This window comes from Microcaecilia unicolor, chromosome 10 (assembly GCF_901765095.1).
Source record: "Microcaecilia unicolor chromosome 10, aMicUni1.1, whole genome shotgun sequence".
NCBI classification, from domain to species: domain Eukaryota; kingdom Metazoa; phylum Chordata; class Amphibia; order Gymnophiona; family Siphonopidae; genus Microcaecilia; species Microcaecilia unicolor.
Window position 1 is genome coordinate 215,145,329 of NC_044040.1, and position 16,931 is coordinate 215,162,259.

At 47.8% G+C, this 16,931-nt stretch overlaps 1 protein-coding gene across 3 annotated transcripts; it reads right to left on the reverse strand.

Annotated features, from left to right (window-relative positions):
• Positions 1–1,257: 1,257 nt before the first annotated feature.
• On the reverse strand, positions 1,258–16,464 carry LOC115478770 (receptor-transporting protein 3-like). Of its 3 annotated transcripts, none has more exons than XM_030216369.1 (3): positions 16,322–16,464; positions 4,199–4,493; positions 1,258–2,029 (listed from the first exon to the last, which is right to left on the reverse strand). In XM_030216369.1, the coding sequence occupies exons 2-3, from the start codon at positions 4,336–4,338 to the stop codon at positions 1,375–1,377; spliced, it is 795 nt and encodes a 264-aa protein (XP_030072229.1). In that variant the 5' UTR covers positions 4,339–4,493; positions 16,322–16,464; the 3' UTR covers positions 1,258–1,374. The 3 variants fall into 3 exon arrangements, with proteins under 3 accessions (XP_030072229.1, XP_030072227.1, XP_030072228.1); XM_030216367.1 differs by lacking the exon at positions 16,322–16,464 and adding an exon at positions 10,971–11,013; XM_030216368.1 differs by lacking the exon at positions 16,322–16,464 and adding an exon at positions 10,703–10,856.
• Positions 16,465–16,931: the final 467 nt, after the last annotated feature.

Below are 16,931 nucleotides of genomic sequence, written 5' to 3' on the forward strand. Positions count from 1 at the left end.
CTCCAGCTCTTCCTCTCCTGGACCTCTGTATTAGGACCTTCTGCTTGTTCTTTCTCCCAAGGAGTCTCTGTATCGGGCCTCTCCCTGTCAGCCTTCTCGCTGGGCTTTTTAACTGTCTCCTTTGCATTATGGAGCCACAGCACCCTCCTGTCCAGGCAATCTACCCTTCCCACAATGCACTATCTCTCAGCTCTGCAGTTCAGTCTGTGACCAGCAGGTTCAATGCCCTCCGATGTCAGGGGGCTGACACCCAGGGACGCCTGCACTGTCCCTCACTTGCCTCACAGTCATCTAAAGTTAGACAGCAAATGTTTATGTGCTAAGCGTGACTTCTGTAACTACAATTATACATGTCATTGCCTTGCCAGAATAACAGCGTAACAGTTTGTTATACCGCCTGGCTATGCAACAAGACCACAACAGTGTACGATCACTAAAAACTAAAACAAACAAGACAACAACAACAATAACAACAACAAAACATAAGAAAGTGAACTACAATATGTTGAGAGTTCAAATGGCAGCCTTCTGAGACTTCCACAGAAGTCTTGCAAGATCACTGCTTGAACTCTTGGCAGCCATTTTGAATCAGTGGCGGGAGCAATAGAGGTCTACAGCAGCGCCGGGCAGGAGAAAGGGGGCTCTTTCCTGCCCCAAAGAGGTCACTAGACCACCAGGGTACCACACTAAGGTAAAGGAGGGGCGATGAGGGCTAGTGAATGGAGTCTTGGGTGGAGGGAAGCTGGAAAATTGGGGAGGGGGAGAGAGGGAATCTGACTTCCTTTGGAGGGGTCAAAGTGACAGAGGCCAGGGTGGGGAAGGGTGTGACAGGGGCGGGGTGAGGGTGCAACAGAAAGGAGGGGCATGTGTCCTCTTTTTTTTCTTAGGGGAAATATGGTAACCCTACTTTTAACCAAACGTCCTTGTGACTGGAAATGCAAAGAATCTAACATGAAAATTTACAGAGACTACAGAAATACAAAGTATAAAGAAAAGCAATCTGATTTCAGTTACTCCAAGAAGACCCTATCTGGCTTAAGCATGAAGTTTGACAATACTCCCTTTTAAATAGATGCTAGCCAGAGAATGTGGTTAGCTTAGCGGGGTTTAAAAAAGGTTTGGACGGCTTCCTGAAGGAAAGGTCCATAGACCATTATTAAAGTGGACTTGGGGAAACTCCACTGCTTATTTCTGGGATAAGCAGTATAAAATGTTTTGTACTTTTTTGGGATCTTGCCGGGTATTTGTGACCTGGATTGGCCACTGCTGGAAACAGGATGCTGGGTTTGATGGGCCTTTGGTCTGTTCCAGTATGGCAATACTTATGAACTGTTCCCAGTCATGGGGATGGGGTGAGGGGGCCTAGAAATATAATTAACGGGATATGAATATGCGCCACAGAAGAAGTGCACCTACCCCTAAAGCAATAAGCAATGGTGATGGCCTATCTTCTCTTGGTTCAGGTGGGGTAGGAGGGGAAGGTGATACAACATTTGGAACTGGAGGCCTGACATTCTTTGTATGTTTCTGGATGTTATGGGCTAATGTGTGGTCAACATTTGAAACATGAGGCCTGATATTCTCTGCATTAGCTGTATAATCCTGCATGTCATAAAGCCAGGTGTTCTCTGCATTAGCTGTATAATTCTGGATGTCATCGGCTAATATGTGGTCTCTTTGACCCTCATCATAATCTATCCATTTACAGACTCCAAGACGGCAGGCTTCACAGTGATCCTTCTCGTGAGGCCCCTTCGTACTGTAGACCGGGACAAGATCAGGATTCTTGGGAACTTTCAGGCCATAGCAGATTTTCTGGATCCTAAGCTGGAGCTTGGTGAAGGTTATTTCCAAGTTCTGGGGAGTAAATTCTGGTTCCTGGAACTTTGCAGACTTGCAGTGCTTGCATTCTTGCTTAAAGATTCTCATCTTCACCCAGCCTCGTCGCCGGAACTTATCTAGCTTTATGAGGAAAAGAATATGAACTTGGTTTGATGCCCATGAGCGTTTACAATTTGTGCAGTGAAACCTAAAAAAAAAAGAGGAAAACCAAGAAACAGGTTCAGAATATGCCACTTAAATCAGAGCTCGCAGTTTGAAGACTGACGTGGAAAAGAGTTTTTGTGATTCACTCCTGTTCAGGCCATTAAAGTGATATGGACTTGAAGAAAAGGCTCATGAAATGTGACCATCTCAAGGAAAAGGACTAAAGTCACCAGAAACAAAAAAATGAAGTTTTAATGAATTCTGTTAGAGCAAACAGTCCAAACCCTCATCCTTCTAAGTGAAAAAAAGGAAAAAGTTGCAGAAGTTCAAACATGTAACTTTTTCAGATTGTTTATGGACCCTATGACATGAAGAACTGGCCATTCTCAACATTTTGGATCTGAGGCTTTAGTCACTTTTTCCCAGAGATGGTCACAAATCCTATATAATAAAAGGCACCTCCAACATTCTGAAGCTGACTGCATGGCTGAGGCATTCCTGCTCTCTGTATCCATCTCCTGAATTGACATCACGCACTTCCGGGTTCGTCACAAGCAGAAGTGACCAACCACACGAGGTTTCTCGGCTTCAGAATGTTGGAGGTGCATTCTGTTAAATAGGATTGGTCAGTTCCTTTCCTATATAATAAAGGCACCTCCAACATTCTGAAGCTGACTGCATGGCTGAGGCATTCCTGCTCTCTGTATCCATCTCCTGAATTGACATCACGTACTTCCGGGTTCGTCACAAGCAGAAGTGACCAACCACACGAGGTTTCTCGGCTTCAGAATGTTGGAGGTGCATTCTATTAAATAGGATTGGTCAGTTCCTTGAAGCACAGCCAGAGCTCAGCGTCCTGCACAGTAACGCTCAGACACCGGAGAGAGTGGGGGGGGGGGGGCTGACACCACAGAGAGGGAGGGAGGGGGGCCTGACACCAAAGAGGTGGGGGAGGTATCTCTGTCACACACACACACTCTCTCTCTCACATTCAATGTCTTTCTCTCTCTCACTTTCACACACTGTCTCTCACACACTCTATGTCTCACACTGTATCACATTCACTCTCTATGTGTCACACAGTCGCTCAAACACTCGCTTGGTCTCAAACAGTCAGTCTCACAGAGAGTCTGTGTCTCGCACACACATAACACACTCTCTCGCACACACTGTATCTGTGTGAAACACACTCTCTCTCTGTCACACACTGTGTCTCACATATGCACTTGCACACACTCGCACCCAGACTCACTTTCTCTCTCTCACACACACACACTCGCACATTCATTCTCTCTCTCACACACAGTCACTCTCACATACACTCTCTCAAACATACACACTCCGAGGAAAACCTTGCTAGCGCCTGTTTCATTTGTGTCAGAAACGGGCCTTTTTCACTAGTGTTTTATAAATCTTTGCACTAAAAAAAAATCCCAGAGCAGGCAGTGCTAGATAATAGCAACATTTCACTAAGCTACAGACATGTGTAGAAGGAAGCAACTTTCATATAATGATATAAGGAAGTAATACCTTGCTGAAGAGAGACCTATGACAAAGACAATTCTATACCTGGAAAGGGATAAATAGTGGACAAGAAGCAGAGATCATGATATGAATCTCATGAGAAAAACATGGAAATATTTATTCACAAAAAGAGTGAAGGATGCATGGAACAATTTCCCAGAGGAGGTGATAAAAGCCAAAACAGTAGCTGAATTCTAGAAAACTTGGGATATGCACAGATAATCCTTAGTGCTGGAAAAGCAACAAGTAGAGCCTTTAACATTTCGGTTAGTAAGAAGAATAAGCAGAGACTAGGCACCGCTCATGTTTCACATTATCTATTTTGTTAAATAGAAAATACTAAATAAGAACACAAGGGTAGCCATACTGGGTCAGACCAATGGTCCATCTAGCCCAGTGTCCTGTTTTCCAAACAGTGGCCAAGCCAGGTCACAAGTACCTGGCAGAAACCAAAATTGTGGTGGCAACATTCCATGTAGAACCCCAAAGAATAGCAAGATTCTGGAATCCTAAACAGTGACAAGATTCCATGCAGAATCTTAAAGAGTAGCAGCATTCCATATAGAACCCCAAAGAATAGCAAGATTCCGGAATCCTAAAGAGTGACAAGATTCTGTACAATATTGTTATAGGGTCCCAGGCCTGACTTTGGTTCAGGATCCAAAATGAGATAAAAACTGGACCTCACCTTGCAGATGAAGACAGCTGGAATTGCCTCCACTCTGGGCTAGACTGGAAGGTGTCACACAGCTGAAGAGTCCAGGTATCCCGTTTCCTCATCGCATTCATTTTTTCCTGAAACGCTTCTTGAAAGGTACTGAGTTCCATGTCCTCCAGGAGAGTGGGGAGCTCTGTTTGTTCAAAGACCTTTCACAGAATAACCAACCTACTGCTGCTGCCTGCTGACCCACGGCTACTTGAGCCAAAGACAAGACTTGCTGGTTGAGAAGATCCCAACTTTAACGTAAGACTATAAGATACATCTGCAATGCAAAAACAGTAAATGTGAGGCAGTGGAAAGGAAGCGGTTGTAGTTCAGATGCCCCAAATCCTGAAAACCAACGGATGTTGTCACACCTTCCATGTTGTTATTTGGTTTTCAAAATACCAAACTGGACAGCATATCAGTGGTGGTATACCTAGAGTAGTGGTTCTCAACCAGAGTGTCGGAACACACTGGTGTGTCCCCCAGAGATGGGAATATGTGATGTAGAAGTCATGTTCCCTGTTTACGCAAGGTATGGGCATCTGAGGATATTTGGGCATCTCCAGGATAGGGCAGCCATCTTAGAAGTGGGCGCCTTAGGTTGGGGCGGCCATCTTGGAGCTGGGCAGCCTCAGGAAGGAGGCTTGAGCGTGTCTTCGGTGGGGGCAGCCATCTTGAAGACAGCTGTGCATGTTTGAGCTTAATTCCTGTCCTATTTAAAGCCCTGCCTCCAGTCCTTCCAGGCTTCGGCTTCTATTCAGTTTCCTGGATAGTTGCAGTGCTTCTGGTTTTGCTACTATTTGCTGCCTGGTTTTGACCTCTGCTTGATTCTGGACTTGCTACTGTCTGCTGCCTGGTATTGACCGCTGCCTGATCCTGGACTTGCTACTGTTTGCTGCCTGGTACTGACCTCTGCCCATTCCTGTCTCCTCTGCTGTCTGCTTCTGGTCCTCGTTTCTCCCGTGGCTAGTCCGGACCCCGTGGACTTTGTTCTGGACTCAGTTCTTCCTGCTGTTGGCTTCCTGAACCGGGGGCTCAACCCCTGGGGAACGGAGGGTGACACAGGGGGAACTCGGGGTTGGCCGACAGCTCGGGGAGGAACTCTCCTCCATCGAGCACAAGGGCTCACATTCCTTCTCAGCGGGTCTGACAGTAGACAGCATCAGTGCCTGCAAGCTGGGGGAGACCAGCAATCTTGAGAGTCAGGTTCTTGAAATCCCCGTTAACTGGTCCCTATTTCTGCATCCCCACTACCCCTTGTAATAACTGCTGCCTCCAGCCGTAACTGAAAATGTCGCAGGTCTGCTGCCTGTAGATTCTGTGTGCAATATAGTTTGTAGGTTTTCGTGTAGCGTCACAGTATCTGGGGGGACAAAATTCCCCAGGCCTGGGCCTCCAAGGGAGGCCCGGCGCTGCAGTCCCACCCGCCCTCCGTCATTGACCGTCTGCCCCCTGCATTGAAATTGCAGTCTCACCTCCGTGAAAGCAGCGCTGCAGGCAGCAGAACGCCTCCCTTTGGGCCTCCTTCCCTCCCTGTGTCCTGCCCTCGTCTGACGTAACTTCCGCGACAGCGGAACACAAGGAGGGAAGGAGGGCTGAAGGGAGGCGTTCTGCTGCCTGCAGCGTTGCTTTCACGGATGTGAGACTGTGATTTCAATGCAGGGGGCCCGGCCCGGTGGCGCACGGAGGGGGGGGGGAGCGGTGGCAGCAACCTCGGGGGAGGTGGAGGGGGACCAGTGGCTGCGGTGACCTCAGGGGGTGGAGGGGGGAGCGGCGGTGGCAGCGACCTTGGGGGAGGTGGAGGGGGAGCAGTGACTGCAGCGACATCGGGGGGTGGAGGGGGAGCGGTAGCGACCTCGGGGGGGGGTGGAGGAGGGAGCGGTGGCAGCTGTGACCTCGTGGGGGCGGGGCAGCAAGGGCGGCAGGGGCGGGGGCCCGGCCCAGTCTCTCAGCGGCCCTGGCCTGAAGGGGGGGAGGGCGCAGCAGCCCAGATGTGGGAGCAGTACAATTGGCAGTCCTGCCCTGGGCCCAGTTGTGTCTCTCAGTGGACCTGATGTGTCGCATTCAGCTTTTGATATGAGACAAGCAAATTAATTCTAAACTTATAATTAAACAATGAAATATTTAGGCGTGCTTTGTTCAGCTGTGAGTTTTAGTGTTCTGTGTGTCACATACATGAACCTTGTCTGTCAGGTGTGTCACAACAGAAGAAAGGTTGAGAACCACTGACCTAGTGTATTTGACACCCAGTGTGGGATCATTTTTTAATACCCCGTTCAAGGAGGAGTGTTTTATCACTTACCTTGTTTACAATTGCTGGCACATGGTGATAATAAGCAGACCGACTTTCAGTCAGTTTTATTATTGTTTTTAAACCAGTGGAGCCCCCGCAGTGACATTTGCAACAGGGGATTCAGTAAATGTGCCAAACAAGAGGGACTCGGTGGCATCAACACAGCACCGCTTCACCCTCCCAAAAACAACAGAAGGAGCTCAGCAGCCCCAACACCTTAAGAACACAAAGAGCTTGGCGGGCCCAACCAAACACTTCCCACTCCAATGAAAAACAAGAGGGGGGGGGGGGGGGGGGGTTGGCAGCCCCAACACAACAGTAAAGATAGTGGAACTCAGTGTTATAAATAGCCCCCATAGAACCTGAGAACCTATACAAAAATAGGACTCATAAAATCAGATTGATGAACCAAGGCTTAATTAAGCAATTTATTGTTCCAAAAATCAAAAAGAATCATCCTTGCAAGAATGAGGGGTGTGTCCCTATAGCTCTAAACTGGGAGCCTGCACACACACACACACACACACGGATTTCTATTCCACAGATTTTAAAGTTACATGCTTGTCTGATATTGCTGTCTGGAAGTCTCAACGCCACCTGAAATTAAACATGACCAAAACCGAGCTTCTCATTTTTTCCCCCCAAACCCATCTCCCCACTCCCCCCGTTTTCTATTTCTGTTGATGGCTCTCTCATTCTCCCTGTCTCCTCAGCTCGAAACCTTGGGGTCATCTTTGACTCTTCTCTCTCCTTCTCTGCTCATATCCAGCAGACCGCCAAGACCTGTCGTTTCTTTCTTTACAACATCCATAAAATCCGCCCCTTTCTTTCTGAGCACTCTACCAAAACCCTCATCCACACCCTTGTCACCTCTCGTTTAGACTACTGCAATCTGCTTCTTGCTGGCCTCCCACTTAGTCATCTCTCCCCTCTCCAATCGGTTCAAAACTCTACTGCCCGTCTCGTCTTCCGCCAGGGTCGCTTTACTCATACTACCCCTCTCCTCAAGTCGCTTCACTGGCTCCCTATCCGTTTTCGCATCCTGTTCAAACTTCTTCTACTAACCTATAAATGTACTCACTCTGCTGCTCCCCAGTATCTCTCTACACTCATCCTTCCCTACACCCCTTCCCGTGCACTCCGCTCCATGGATAAATCCTTCTTATCTGTTCCCTTCTCCACTACTGCCATCTCCAGACTTCGCGCCTTCTGTCTCGCTGCACCCTATGCCTGGAATAAACTTCCTGAGCCCATACGTCTTGCCCCATCCTTGGCCACCTTTAAATCTAGACTGAAAGCCCACCTCTTTAACATTGCTTTTGACTCGTAACCACTTGTAACCACTCACCTCCACCTACCCTCCTCTCCTCCTTCCTGTACACATTAATTGATTTGATTACTTTATTTTTTGTCTATTAGATTGTAAGCTCTTTGAGCAGGGACTGTCTTTCTTCTATGTTTGTGCAGCACTGCGTACGCCTTTGTAGCGCTATAGAAATGCTAAATAGTAGTAGTAGTAGTAGAAGTACATTTAAGTGTCTGCCCCTAAGTTTTTCTCATTGGCCAATGGTCACCTGCCTGTCTGCTAGGTTTCTGTTAACAGCAGCTGGGACTTCTCACTCTCTTCTCATCTCCCTTCCCTCCCCTCGGTGTTTTTGTTTTTGTTTATGGTTCACTGCAAGTTCCCTTCCTGGTCGGACCTTCATCTGTGACAACCTTTTCATTTATGGCTTCATGCAACAGTTTATCTGAGCTCTGGAGCCTGACTGAAGTTTTTTTTTTACAAGCCTTCCCCCCACCTTCTCCTGTTCCTACTTCTTACAGAAAAACACTCCTTTGTCTAATAATTCAAACAGCTATAATGTACTTCTTTCTGTTATAAAGGAACTAGTCAGAGCCTGAGTTGTACATTTACACTGTCACAATATCTTTATTTCCAACACTCAGTGACTGTCACGACTGTGGTCGTGATTATCTCTCTAACTCACCTTATTTCTGATGGTCAGCTGCTGAGCTGGCTACTGTCTGCATGGTTGTTTCTTTCCTGTGTGTTTCAAGCCTCATTTTGGGTTCTGTGTATTTCCTGCCTCTGTCCTGTAGGGTTTCCACTTCCTCTGTGTTTAAAGCCTCACTTTGGGTTCTGTGTATTTCCTGCCTCTGTCCTGTTTATAGGGAAGTGGCGCACTGTCATTCAGTGCCTTTGCAATGCCAAAGGTCTCCAGGTTAGTCCGTGTGCAGTGTAGCACGTCTGCCTTGTTCTAGTCTGTGTGCTTGTGGGCACTTCTGCCTTGATTCCTTGTTGCTTTGTTCATAGCCTGTGTGTTTGTGGGCACTTCTGTCTTGTTTCCTTGTTTAGGGTGCCTGTGTGCACTTCTGCTTCTGTTCTCCTCGGTCTGTTTGTGTGCTAGGTTCAGCCTTCAGCCATAGTTCTGTTGTTTGTCTGTGTGGGTCAGCGTTGTGTCCTGCCATCTGCCTTGCTTGTTCTAGTCCCCTCTACCTTAGCTTCAGCCTTAGTTCTGTTGTTTGTCTGTGTGTGGGTCAGCTTTGTATCCTGCTTGTGTCTGCCCTGTTTGTCTTCAGCTCCAGTCCCCTTCCTGCTTGTCTCTGCCCTGTTTTGCTTTTAGCTTCTGTTCCTGCCAAGCTTGCTTGAGTATCCTGAATCCTGCCAAGCTTGTTTGAAAATTCTGAATCCAGTCCAGCCAAGCCAAGTCCATTCCAGCATTTGGTTCCAGCCAAGCCAAGTCCGTTCCAGCATTTGGTTCCAGTCCAGCCAAGCCAAGTGCATCCTGAATCCTGTCCAGTCCTGCTTGGGGGGTTTTGCCTCCTGCTGCCGCTCAACGACAGTAGGCCAAGGGCTCACATTGTTCCAGAGTTCGTGCCTGTTTGTTCAAAGCCTGGGATCGTGACAGTGACCCTCAACAAAACACCACCCATATCCCCATCAACACTGACCTTCTTTGTTCCTGTGCCTTTATTCCCCCCATGCCCAACATCTCCCTTCTCTGGTCTATGTCCAGTTTCTGCCCTCCCTGCCCAACATTGTCCAACATCTTTCCTATCATTCCCCTACCCCCTATGTGGTCCAGCATCTGTCTCATCTCCATTCCTCTGCTCCCCTCCCTCCAACCTCTTTCCCTCCTTTTGTGCAAACCAGTAGCTTTCCCTTTCCTCCCTCCATTCCTCACACACCGGCATCTCTCTCTCTCTCTTCCTTTCCCTCCCCCCCTCCCTGGGTCCAACATCTCTCCCCACCTCTGTGGATCCAGCATCTATTCCCCTGTCTTCCCTTCATCCTCCACAGACCAGCATCTATCTCTCTTATTTACCCCCCTCCCCATGGTCTTGCATCTCCCCCCTTTCCCCAGTTCCCTCACCTGTCCCTCTGCCCCCCCCCCCAGCATTTCTCTGTCCCCCTCCCCACTGCGTCCAGCATTTATTGTTTCTTCTTTCTCCTTGTCATGATTACAGCGCCTCTCTTTCTCCTTCCCTCCCCCAACCCTGTGGCTCCAGCCTTTCTCCCTCTCCTTTCCCCTCCCCCCCCACAATATAGCACTTCTCTCTTCTGCCCTTCCCCCATGAGTCTAGCACCTCTCTTTCTCTCCCCCCCCCCTCGCCCATGAGTCCAGTACCTTTCCTTCTCCCCTCCCCCTCATGGATGCAGTGCCTCTCCCTTTTGCCCTCCACAAATCCAGCACCTTGCTCTCTCTCCTCCCTCAGCTACTCCTGAGACCTTCAAGCCTGAGCTCTTCGGTAATGATAACACGCTGCCTGGGCCAGTGCCGGACTCTTTCCTCTGCTACATCCCGCCCACGCGTAAGCAGGAAATTTACATCAGAAGGGGCATGACATGGCAGAAGAGAGGCTCTGACCACTGGCCCAGACAGTGTGTTATTGCTATCGCTGCTGGCAAAAAGCTAGGTTTGAAGGATTCAGAGGAACTAAGGGAGGAAGAGAGAGTTGCTGGATTGTCGGGGGAACAAAAGAAAGAGGAGCTGCATCCATGAGGGAGAGAGGGAAAGGAGGGGAGGGAGAGAGATATCAGACTATGGGAGAGTGGAGGGGAGGGAGAGAGAGTGGAGAAGAGGGGGAGGGCAGAAGAGGTCCTGGAGCCCCAGCAGAAGGGGAGAGGTGGGAAGAGAAGAGAGAAAGAGATACAGATACAGACTTTTCAAAAGGAAAAAAAAAAAACTAACCGAAATCTTGTCAAGACAGGGCTGAGGATTCACTGTATCTCATGAAGGCCGTGACTGCACACCACTGTTTTAAATTCTCGACAAACAACACGTCCCTTAATGCCTGCACCTGGGGGCGGACTGCTCCCACCACCCCATTCCTGGTCTACCACTGCAAAATATTTCCATATTAAACCAAATGCAAACCTACAAACATTGCTCAGCTACAACAGGAACTTATTTAATGGCATTTAAATCAGTGAGAAACAGAAAACAGAGTCCTGCTTACGCCTTTGGCTCTTGAGTCCAGATCTGTGTGCTGTAAGCTTCCGGATTAGGGGAGGAGCTCCAAAAACGTTCTTCAAAGTTTTCATAAACACCCCTTATTGTTTTTCTGCCAGTGGAAGATTCCTCTCTCCTCCCTGGGCTCGTAAAAACCTGGAATTTGCCCTTTTGGTTCTGAAAAACATCCAAGCAGTTAATTGCATAAAAAGATTGGAAGAAAGGGACAGTTTTTTTCCTTTCTATTTCCAGTGTTATTGTTATAATTCACAGGCCGTTACCCGTCAGGTTTGCTCTGGATTTCTTGCTGTTACCCTGCAGCAGAGAAAATGAAAGTGACGCTTTATATCTTATTTATAAACTGCCTTCCTGGAATCATGGATGGGCCGGGTGAGCCACGGCCTCTGCAATCAAGTCAGGCAACAGCAGCAGCAACATGGGCTAAGGAGAGGCTGTGTCAGCATCTGCTCTGTTAATCTCAGGCTCCATAAAAAGTGGGTCCTGACCAGTAGCGTAAACAGAACATTATTTTTTTCTTGGGGGAGGGGGACATGCTTTTCCTCTCTGCCCCCTCCCCCATCACCACATTAAAATTAATACCTTTGCTGGCAACGTGGTCCTCTGGCTGAACCCCCATGCTGTCCGAAGTCAGTGGCATGCCCCTCCTCGGTACTCCCCGCATCAGCATTCCCTTCCTATTTCTGTTACTAAGACAGGTTTTCTGTATAGGTCTCCAGCTGCTGTGGAGGACTTGCATATCCTCACAGCTGTATCCGGGGTGACTCCCAGGTCCACCCCAATCATCCCAGGGCCCTCGCTCCAGGTGCCCAGGGTTTCCAGGTGCTTTTTGGCTAAGTTCAGGTGACCCTCAGAGAGAGGAATGCCAGTTTCAGCCTAACCTCTGGTAAGCCTTTCCTTGGCTGAGAGAGGTGCCCAGCTCTACCACCGGCTGCCATTCAGGTGCTGTGGAGGGCTTGCAGCTCATCTGCATATCCTCACAGCTGTATCCGAGGTGATTCCCAGGTCCACCCCGATCTTCCAAGGGCCCTCACTCCAGGTGCCCAGGGCTTCCAGGTGCTTTTTGGCTAAGATCAGGCGACCCTCAGAGGGAGGAATGCCAGTTTCAGCCTAACCTCTGGTAAGCCTTTCCTTGGCTGAGAGGTGCCCAGCTCTACCACCGGCTGCCTTTCAGGTGCTGTGGAGGACTTGCAGCTCATCTGCATATCCTTTACAGCCTTCTCCGGGGTGACTCCCAGGTCCACTCCGATCCACTCAGGGCATCCGCTCTAGGTACCCAGCGCTCCCACCAGGTGCTGTGGAGGACTTGCAGCCCCTCTGCATATCCTCACAGCTGTATCCGAGGTGATTCCCAGGTCCACCCCAATCTTCCCAGGGCCCCCCCCCCCCCCGCTCCAGGTGCCCAGGGTTTCCAGGTGCTTTTTGGCTAAGATCAGGCGACCCTCAGGGAGAGGAATGCCAGTTTCAGCCTAACCTCTGGTAAACCTTTCCTTGGCTGAGAGGTGCCCAGCTCTATCACTGGCTGCCTTTCAGGTGCTGTGGAGGACTTGCAGCTCATTTGCATATCCTTACAGCCTTCTCCGGGGTGACACCCAGGTCTATTCCGATTCACTCAGGGCCTCCGCTCTAGGTATCCAGCGCTCCCACCAGGTGCTGTGGATGACTTGGAGTCCCTCTGCATATCCTCACAGCTGTATCTGGGGTGACTGCCAGGTCCACCCCGATCTTCCCAGGGCCCTCGCTCCAGGTGCCCAGGGTTTCCAGGTGCTTTTTGGCTAAGATCAGGCGACCCTCAGGCCTAACCCCTGGTAAGCCTTTCCTTGCCTGAGAGGTGCCCAGCTCTACCACCGGCTGCCTTTCAGGTGCTGTGGAGAGAAAGCCCTATAAGTGACGTTGCCACGAAAGCAGCAGGATTGATCAGCATCTTTGAGATACGTGTAGGCTGAAAAATTGAATACGGCACATCAGATTTCTGTATTATCTTTAGCAGGCAGGTTAGCCTTTTATATTATGTCCATGTGGGATTGTAGAGCCACTGATTATAGATTATAAGCATATTTATTTATTGTACTTATTTATTTATTTATTTAGCATATTGATTCACTTAGTGCTACCATGTTTCCCCGAAAATAAGACCTACTCCGAAAATAAGGCCTACCGGAGTTTTGCTACAAATTTGTATTATAAGGCCTCCCCCGAAAGTAAGACCTACCTGAAGCAGTGCCGCCGAGAGACGGACAAAGGCTGCCGCCGCCGCCACCCCCGAGGTCGCCCCCCCCCCCTCCACCGCTCCCGGAACTACCAGTACCTGAAACGCCTCCTTTCACCTTCCTTCGCAAGTTCGGAGCAAGCAGCAGCAGGGCAGGCCACTCCTTCCTTCCGTGTTCCGCCCTCGCCTGACGTAACGTAACGTTAGGTGAAGGCGAGGCACAGAAGGAAGGAGAGGTCTGCCCTGCTGCTGCTTGCGAAGGAAGGTGAAAGGAGGCATTTCAGGTTGGGAGCGACGGAGGGTGGGTGGAGGGGGGCCCCGGCGACCTCAGTTGGGGGGGCGACCTTGGGTGGGGGTGGCGACCCCGATGTTTCCGTGAAAAAAATAAGACCTCCCCTGAAAATAAGACCTAGCGGGTCTTGGGGAGGGAAAATTAATATAAGACAGTGTCTTATATTCGGGGAAACACGGTAGTATTTTTTTTTTTGTACCAGTGGCTTTTTTTCTACTAAGAAAGAGTTTTTTTCATACTGGTCCTTTTTTCCCCCTAAAGAACCAATGATATGAATGGACTCCCAAGAGTGATAGTGAGTATTAAATTAGTTGCAAATGTTGCAGTTTCCCCTATGGAGAGATTTGAGGTTCCAGTTATTTCAATTTTTATAACACAGTTTTATTTGATAATTATCAAGCTAGTTCAATTTGGCATAAGCTGTTATTGTAGTTTGTAATCGTTACAGTAGATAAATAAATACCATGGCATACTTCTGCCCTTTTCACGTTAATTAAAATATAGTTTGTGTCATACATACATAGTTTTTAAAAATAGGATATTCTGATGATTGAAAAATATGAAAATATATTATATACTGATTTTTGTTCATAGTTCATATCTCCTTGACTATCAGGTCACCCTTACAATTCACCTGTGACTGTTATGCTCCCATTTTTCAGGCAGAGGGCGACAGAACACAATAAGTTGATACTATTAACGCAACACTCCACAAACTAATCCAGTCTGCTCTGACTGTCAGATAATTAAGAGTTATGACCATATCAGTCCCCTGCAAAAACAAAAGATGTGGGTAACCCAGTTAAGGGATAATTTTGTAAAGTTTTTCCACGAGTAGAGAATGAGGCAATTGGAAATATCCAGGTAATTGCCAGGGCTGTCCATTCTCTGTCTGTGCAGAGTCTGTAAGATATTCAGAGATATTCTGGATCATGCCACTGGATAGTCATGTATTAGCTTATCCCCTCTTTCGTACCGCTTTAAAGACGTATTATTTTAAATTAGTATTTGATCTCTGCTGACGATTTAGCTTCCGTTCAAATTTTATTGCATAGAATCGTGCAACTAGATTTTAAACTGAGATATTTGTTTGGTGTGATTGGTAAAATATAATTGTTTTGATGTTTTATATTTGGTTTTCCTATATGAAAGGTATGCCAGTCTCTTTTCCTATTTTAATTTGGAGTTCTTAATGCAGTATGACTATACTTTGTGAACCATTCTGATTTCCCTTGCAATAAACTACAATATAGTAAAAATAATAAACAGTAAATGATACCGTGTACAAACAAGTCTCATGGACAAACCCATAATCATCTGGAGGCATGTTGTCATCACGCATAATCCAGACCCTCACAATAAGTGTTTCACTGTATATTTGTTGATCTCCTGTCCTTCCTTTTTTGTTCGTTACAAATTGAATGACAGTATCTGGTTAGAACCACTGAATATCCCCCAGATAGCTGTGGCTATGGTAAATAGCCACATAACTTCAGCAGATAGCCGGATATCTTTGAATATTGACCTGGGAAATGTTAATCTGGTTTCTGCTGTTTAAATTTTATATGAACAAAAATTCAGGAATATCTAGAAGGGACAGAACTGGTCTTACTCCCCTACTGCCTACAGGATGTATTTCTAGTTCCTAGGGAGATCCAAACCAGAAGTCCCTGCAGGCCCTGAGGTCAAACCAGCACTGCGTCAGCCCATCCTGAAAGAAACGGAGCCAGAGAGCAGCCCCATGACAGTATGGGTACCGTTAATGTTGGTGATCGAGAGTCCTGGCTATCTGAACATTGTTCAGTGTGTGGAAGGAGTTGGTGGGAGGTGAAGTAAAAGTGGGGCCACTTTGGGCTATTTCGGCAGAGGCACCAAGAACTGAACTGATGCGGAGACTGAGTTAGTGTCTCACCCCCATGAACTAGTCCCCCCAAGAGCAGGACTGCAGCATACTGAGAGAAGTATGAAGGGGGGAGAAGTGGGAGGTGGAGTATCGGTACTGCCACAGTGTCGCTGTATTAGTTCTGTGAATAAATGCCAGTGACTGGTGTCAATTCAGGACTTTCCATGGGCAATACATTCCAGGGAAGCCAACTGGTTCCAGATTCACCTGACAGGGTTGATCCAGTCTAGGGTTTGCCCCACTGCATCGAGGGACTTGTAGTTTTACATACATAGTAACATAGTAGATGACAGCAGAAAAAGATCTGCACGGTCCATCCAGTCTGCCCAACAAGATAACTCATGTGTGCTACTTTTTGTGTATACCCTACTTTGATTTGTACCTATGCTCTTTAGGGCACAGACCGTATAAGTCTGCCCAGCATTATCCCCGCCTCCCAACCACCAGCCCCGCCTCCCAACCACCGGCTCTGGCACAGACCGTATAAGTCTGCCCAGCACTATCCCCGCCTCCCAACCACCATCCCCGCCTCCCACCACCGGTTCTGGCACAGAGTCTGCCCAGCACCATCCCCGCCTCCCGCCATCAGCTCTGCCACCCAATCTCGGTTAAGCTCCTGAGGATCCATTCCTTCTGAACAGGATTCCTTTATGTTTATCCCACGCATGTTTGAATTCCGTTACCGTTTTCTTAGTTTTGATATCCAAACTGGATTCGATAAGAAAAGCAAGACTATAAGGCCCTGCATGCAATGGGGTAAAGCCTGGAGCTGATCAACTCTTTTGGGCAAATCTGGAGCCGGTTGGCAGCTCTAATACAGCTCTTCAGAAAAGTCAAAACCAAGATGAGTGATCAAGTCTCCCTGACGCAAACCTTAACTCATGCAAATGTATTGCGTACTAGCTTACTCAATCTCCCTCGTGTCCCAGCTCTTACATTCCTTTTACCCGGTACTGTGCAATGTAAATCCTATTAGTATGAGGTCCCTGTCCCAATGCTTCTCATTCTTCAACCCTTGGAAGCACATGTGCCCATGCAGAGCTGGAAATGGGGCCCCTCCATATCACCAAATGTTTAGAACAGATGTTTTCTGCATTCGCCCTGGTTTGCAGCATTGGTTTCTGTTGCACAACACACAAAGCAGAGATCGGAAGTGGCAACAGTAAAAGTCAGAGGGGAAAGCAACTTAGAGCAGTTCGTCACTTCAAAACCAAAAGGGCAAACCTCCCTCCTCTTTCCATAGTCAGGGTATGCCTCACTCATATTGACTGTGATAAATAGAAATAAACAGAAAATGGAAAATAAGATGATAATCTTTTTTTTAAATTGAATTAACGATACATTTTTTGACCAGCTTTTGAAGACCAGAACCACCTTCTTCAAGTCAGGACAATATGAGCAAAAGATGACCATATCAGAATATATAAGTGCAAAATAAAATCGTTCCAATATATGGTGTTCTTTGATAAAACCAAACCAAACCAAAACACAGAAGAACAGGCCTCTGCAGATATGAAAAGGCACCAAACACACAACGAAGGTGACC

Coding starts and splice junctions, on each gene's coding strand:
- LOC115478770 (XM_030216369.1), bottom strand. CDS start 4,338: ATGGAACTCAGTACCTTTCAAGAAGCGTTTCAGGAAAAAATGAATGCG. Junction 2,030..4,198: donor CAGCTGTCTTCATCTGCAAG/GTGAGGTCCAGT, acceptor TTTTTTTTTTAG/GTTTCACTGCACAAATTGTA.